The sequence below is a fragment of the Coptis chinensis genome, chromosome 1 (assembly GCF_015680905.1).
Source record: "Coptis chinensis isolate HL-2020 chromosome 1, ASM1568090v1, whole genome shotgun sequence".
Taxonomy (NCBI): Eukaryota; Viridiplantae; Streptophyta; class Magnoliopsida; order Ranunculales; family Ranunculaceae; genus Coptis; species Coptis chinensis.
The window spans coordinates 59,251,737-59,258,051 of record NC_141456.1 but is presented as its reverse complement, the minus strand read 5'-3'; the positions used below and the strand labels follow the sequence as shown (position 1 = coordinate 59,258,051).

General features: G+C 36.0%; 1 protein-coding gene across 1 annotated transcript in view; it reads left to right on the top strand.

Moving 5' to 3' along the window:
• The first annotated feature begins 596 nt into the window (after positions 1 to 596).
• Positions 597 to 6,315, top strand: part of SEC8 (subunit of exocyst complex 8) — a 34,832-nt gene continuing 29,113 nt past the window's right edge. The window contains exons 1-8 of the mRNA XM_086604152.1: positions 597 to 746; positions 825 to 1,040; positions 1,121 to 1,294; positions 1,372 to 1,476; positions 2,849 to 2,958; positions 3,627 to 3,806; positions 5,330 to 5,504; positions 5,621 to 5,727. Of these exons, the coding sequence (XP_086460278.1) occupies positions 705 to 746; positions 825 to 1,040; positions 1,121 to 1,294; positions 1,372 to 1,476; positions 2,849 to 2,958; positions 3,627 to 3,806; positions 5,330 to 5,504; positions 5,621 to 5,727 (1,109 nt within the window). The 5' untranslated portion in view covers positions 597 to 704. The remainder of the gene's footprint in view (positions 747 to 824; positions 1,041 to 1,120; positions 1,295 to 1,371; positions 1,477 to 2,848; positions 2,959 to 3,626; positions 3,807 to 5,329; positions 5,505 to 5,620; positions 5,728 to 6,315) is intronic.

Below are 6,315 nucleotides of genomic sequence, written 5' to 3'. Positions count from 1 at the left end.
AAGAGATGTTTTCCACCTCTTAGAGAGAGAGGAATTAGAAAGATGGGAGACCAAAGGATTTTGGAAAGAAAAATGCTAGAGCGAATGACAGTACAACAACACGATGTGAGGAAGAAGAAGAGGTAAGAGGCGAAGGGTTTTTTTCTGTTTAATCTCATAATTAAAACTCCTAATTAATTTCTAATTAATCTCTCTCATATTGTGGCGGATTGGGGACCGTCGATTTATCCACCCTTAGATTGAATCCCAGCCGCGAGTCAGGAAAGCGAGCTGTTTTGTTAAGTTGATTATTATATTTCCTTATTAAATTGCAGTCTATTTTGACCATTGGATTGGATGCTTTAGAGATTTGTAAAAACTAACTAAACAAACAACTCAAGTAATGCGTGTGCATGGTGCGCATTGTGCGCCTGTTTGCGCCTTGGCTACACTGAATTGTACTAATGCGAAGTTAACTAGGTGATGAATAATCCCCGCAGCCGTTTCAAGTAATTTTCGTTAGGGAGGCTGAAATTTCGGATAGTATCGAACTTTTCAGCTCCCAATGTTGGCCCAGCATTGATGTAATGAAGCAATAAAAATCACCTGGTCTGGCCTTTAAAAAACGAAAAAAAAAAAAAAAAAAAAAAAACTCTCGAACTCTCGAACTCTCAAACTCTTCCATCTTCAATCTAATAATAATAATAATAATAATAATAATTAGAATGGGTTTGTTCGATGGGTTACCCGTTTCATCTGATAAATCCGTAAGTAGCAAATTATTGTTAATATTATTACTAGAATGTTATTATATTGTTAATTAAGTAATATAAATGATGATGCAGTATTTGAGAGAAGATCTATTGAGAATAGATGAAAGTTGGGCCACAACAACAAGATTTGATTCATTACCACACGTTGTACATATTCTAACTTCTAAAGATCGGGAAGGAGAAATTTCTTTATTGAAAGACCAAAGTGACATTGTTGAAGAAGTCGTTGATCAAGTTGTTCATGCTTATCACACTGGTTTTAATCGTGCCATTCAGAATTATTCTCAAGTTAGTTTCTTTTTTTCACTTTTTATTATTATTATTATTATTATTATTACTATTAAATTATTATTATTATTATTCTCCAGATCTTGCGATTGTTCAGTGAATCCGCTGAGAGCATTGCTGTCTTAAAGGTTGATTTGGCAGAAGCCAAGAAGCTTCTTGGTGCTCGTAATAAGCAATTGCATCAATTATGGTACCGTTCCGTTACACTACGACACATTATTTCACTCCTGGATCAAATTGAGGGTATTGCAAAGGTTTGTTGCATTTCCTCTGCTCATGTATTGTTTATTTTCGCCATTATCTATTCATATTCTTCTGATATTTCAATCAGGTTCCAGCTCGTATTGAGAAGCTCATTGCTGAAAAACAATTTTATGCAGCAGTTCAATTGCATGTCCAGTCAACATTAATGCTCAAGAGGGAAGGCCTTCAAGCAGTGAGTTCTTTTAACTCAAGTATATTGAACGTTTTTGTTCACCTCTTATTTTGCTTCCTTCTTAAGCAAGGTGTAAAACCGTTCTAGCCTTTTAGGCGGGCCGCACATTTTTGTGTGCCTCAAAAGATGTCTGTTTATCCAATTATTGTTAGTTGCTTGGTATTGTGATGAATTTTAAGCTTTGTGTATTGTGAAAAGTGATTCTGGTAAACGAAAATATCACTGTGTCAATAGAACGAAAGAAAATATTTGAGCTGGCCTGAGGTTGGTTTCTCACAAATCGTAAACATCGTTGATTCAAATAACCTTGCTCACCTCATACAATTTGTGAAAGTTTCTGTCTAGCTAAAGTTGAAGGCAATGGTAGTTGTGCTTGAGTAACGCTTGGTAGAGTTGTTTGATCCTCATGTGGTGGTTGATAGCCAGAGGAAGCTGTAGGTATAGTGATATGTTTGAGTTTTGGACACTTACTTTAGAGTGTTAAGGTTGATGTGCACAAGCTAGTATACTGTTCAAAGGACTTCAGAGGCTGCTCAATTTTAAGGTGTGACGAACTCTTGAAAGTTGATGCCATCTCCTTTTCAAAGAACAACTCTCGCCGCTTCAATTTACAGCAAGATTGCTTTTATATGCTTAGTTCAATACCTCACTAGTTTAGGAGTGCCATATTGATAAGTAATCTTAGTTTGTGTCCTTGTTCCGGATCAATTCATATATTTATTTGTTTTTGTTTGCTTCAGTTTCGAGGTATAGTTTGACCTTTGGCGTCGTGGACGCATTTTCGTGGAAAATAATGATAATATGGTGAATGATGGAACTTTTGGAGTCTTGGAATGTTGGGAATCGTAAAACACATAAGTTTAAGTAGTACCAAATGCTATTATGTGGACACTGTTGAAGGAAAGACACATGCGACCTTTTGAACAAAGAAAAGGAGATGCATAAGTTGGTAGGGAAGGTCAAGGAGTTTCTCTTTGATTGGATGTTTGCTAATGCATTGTTTAGGGGTATAGAATTTGTTGAGTTTATATGCAGATGGGATGGGCCAGAGAGATGAGCCACCTTTTGTAATTTGAGGATTTGGGGGAGTTTGAGTGAGGTCGAGTAGCTCCTTGCTACTTGGACCCTTGTACATGTAATACCTATTACCATTCTTATATTATTATTGCAAAGTGAATTTCACCAATAAAATAAATAAATAAAAGATCCTATTGTCATTGTAGTACTAAAAAATGGGATCAGTGGAGGGATCGATTAAAATGTAAACTGTTGTTTAAGTTGCTACTTTTTTCTCTCTCTCACACACAGATGTAAAGAGTTTGTTATGTTTTAACTTTTTGTGACATCTCATTCATATTATTACTGTGACCAGGTTGGTGCTTTGCAAGATGTTCGTTCTGAACTGACAAAATTGCGTGGAATTCTCTTCTATAAAGTTTTGGAGGATTTGCACAGTCACCTTTACAATAGAGGCGAATATAGGTAATTGCATTTTTAACACTTTTTTAAAATCTATATATCGATATTAATTGTAGTTAGGAAAACAAACGTGAATGTAAGAAAAGTGTGTGAGGTGTGTAAAGACTAGTAAATATAAAAATGTCTAATGTTTTTCCTAAGAATGTACTCCAGGCTGAATTCAATTTAATGGACTGATCTCTTTTCTTAAGTCTGACTATCAAACCTTTAAGTTCGGTCTTAGGTCAGTTCACTGCCAATGAATCTTATATCCTGCCCAGCCCACCTAAACCAAGTGGTTGGAAGACCTTTGTCCCTAAATAGGTGAAAAATCTCATCGGGCTTTTGTGGGTGACTGACATGAGATATGTTGCAAAACAAAATAAACAGTGATGAGAAGATATGCGTGAGAAAAATGAGACATGGAAAGTAGAGGCGAATCTTGACAGTGTTGTGGTTCCTTTGTAGGGAAAGAATGTGTATGGGTATGTTGTACTGGGAGAATGATGAGGGGGAGTTGGGTTTTTGAGAGGCGGAGAGTTATGTAAATGTTTGAGACAGTTATAGCATTAGATATAGATTTTCTCTTTATCCTAACAAGTTGTATGCCTGACTTTATAAGTTGTATGGTTTTCTGTATTATTCGTATTTCCTACATCACTAACTTTAGATATTTTGAGGTAATCATCTAGCTCAACCACGACAAGCATGGATGAAAGGGACGATGAAGTGCCGACCATCACAGCAGTTTCTCTTTCAATGAGCCAGTCACAGCCTTTGTCTCGGAGAACAAGATTACTGAAAGGTGACAATCAATTTGGTGCTCTAGGGCTTGGAGATGGTTTTTATAGACCAGGCTCTATTGATGGGGGGTATGTCTGGTCTACTTTCTTAGCCTTTGCATTCCGTTCTCTCTTGTTTACAATTAGTGTTACATATATTTGATCCCCTTCTTCAATTTTATCACTTCCTTTCCATTGTTGAGTACATAGTACCCTCTTGGCTCTTTCTTTGTTACTGGTACCAGATTGTAGCTTCTAAAATGGTCAACGTTTGTTTTCAGTAGAAAGTCACTGGGTCTCTCAAAATTTGATCTCTTGGAGAGCGCCAGTGCGCCGCCAATCTTTTTAACCGTGTTTTATGAAGCTTTGGGTGAGGCTATTACCTGGAGATATTAATTGAAGATAGAAAAAAGGGAAAAAAAATTAAAATTTTGGCTCTAATACTCTCCGAATCTTCTCTTGTGGAAAAGATCTATGTTAATGTTCAATAAGGTCTTGTGATTTGACTAACGATGCCAGGTGCCTTCCGGAATTAATCTATGGCATCCCATGTGTTCACATGAACTTCTACAATTTGTTTAAGAAATTATTAAGTAGATTTATCATCATAAAAATCTTTGGAGATTGTTAATTTATCTCCCATACGCATGTTTAGGATTTTATAGTAAGTAGAATTGTGGAAAGTCCGATATTTTCAGTCATAGATAAATAATATTTTTTCAAAAAACGGCCGAAATAAGTGGCAATTTAGTTTTCCTCGAAAATCGGCCTAAAGTCGGTAGTCTTAATTACAGCACAGTAATCCAGGTACAAGCTTGAATGCAGGCCACCACTTATACAACAGCAGGATTAAATCTTGGCCTCGAGTCACAAGACCGCTCTATTTTGTTAAACCATATAACTTTATAGAATCCTTTCATTCTATGTGCTTCAGTTTGTTATTCTGAAGAAGGTTATTAATGCTGTGAGCAAAATTATGCGAAGTTTTCAGTTTTCAATGCTCTACATCTCTTTCTCATGTTTCTTGATTCACCTTTACAAAAACAATCCTTTAGGGTTTAATTTCAAGGTTCTAAGCTGGCTGAATTTCTGGGTTTCCATTTTTGTCGTCTTTGTGCTAGCACGGTATGCTTAATGTACTAGTCATATAAATACTTCTAGTATGCGCTGTCCAAGGTTAACAAAAGCTTACTCTTCTCGTGTGGAAGTAACTCTTATAGGTCCTACTGGTCGAGTTGCATATATTCTAATTAAATATTATTGGCATGGTTATTAACTGCTTCCTGTTCTCGTCTGTGGAAGCATTATTAAGGTCTTACTAGTTGAGTTGCATTTTGAAAAAATATATTATTGGCATAGTATGTTTCAAAATGCAAATTGACTGCAGTTTTGGTCATACTTTTCAGTGGGCTTATGCACATTTATTTATATTGTACTTTTAGCGCGATTACTGTTGGTTAAAGTTTCAGAAAGCTCACGTATATGAATATGTCTCCATACATTTTAACAACTTTTCTAGATGGCTTGTTTTGAATTATCTCCAGCTTAATTTTTGATGCTCTACATACCAGTACTGTTATTGATTAAAATTTGATATTGTATGTTGTTGTCAGTTCTTCATATGATGGTCATGATGAAGATAGTGTTGTTGAAACACTTGATGGAGCTACCTCAGATGGCTATACTGCATCAGCAAAGGTTAATGGAGATGGAAATACAAAGGATGTTAAAGTTGTTTCGCGCCAAATCCCGGCGTGGCTTGCATATTCCACACCAAACGAGTTTCTTGTACGATTACCATTTTCTTAAGAAATTTTGAAAATTACGTAAGATTGATTGTGTTTGAACTTTGGTTTTTGTCTCCCTTTCTCTTAGCTGAAGTATTGGTTGTAATATAATTGTAGGAAGCAATGAAAAAGAGTGATGCTCCTCTCCATGTGAAGTATTTACAGACAATGGTTGAGTGTCTCTGCATGCTTGGCAAGGTTGCAGCTGCTGGTGCTATGATATGGTTTGTTCTCCTGCTGACACCGTTATGCATTATACATTGAAGCATGGTTTTAGAATAATTATGTTCCTCCAATAGGTGAATATTGGGTGCTTTTTGCACAATAGGTGGATGCTTTGGTTCATTAGGCAAATAGGAGAAGTAAATAGTGTTAAGGGTTTACTTATCTAATATGCTTTCATCAGTTATTTTTCTATCTAAAATAGTCAAATGTGGTTTTTTTGCTCTTTCTATTTTAGGATGAAAAGGTTACTGCACGAATTAATACTCTTGGCATTTTTGAAGGATGTTAACTAGTCCAACTGAGCTGTAGATCTGGCTAGAGATGTTAAGACGAGTCTAAGATATCACTTGGAAAATAATGGACTGGAAAAATAAAAAAATCTGTAATTCAAAAGGATTTAAAACTGTATGCTATCTAGAATTGAAGAGAGGCTGTCTTTAGAATGCTGTAGGAAGTGACGGAATTGAAATCAAAGAAGAATTGAGAAAAATGGGGTTGAAAATGGAGGCTGCTGATTTCCAAAAGAATACGATGTTTGCATGCTTGGTCACTTGGGATTCTCTGGAATTGTGATACGGTCACTTGGG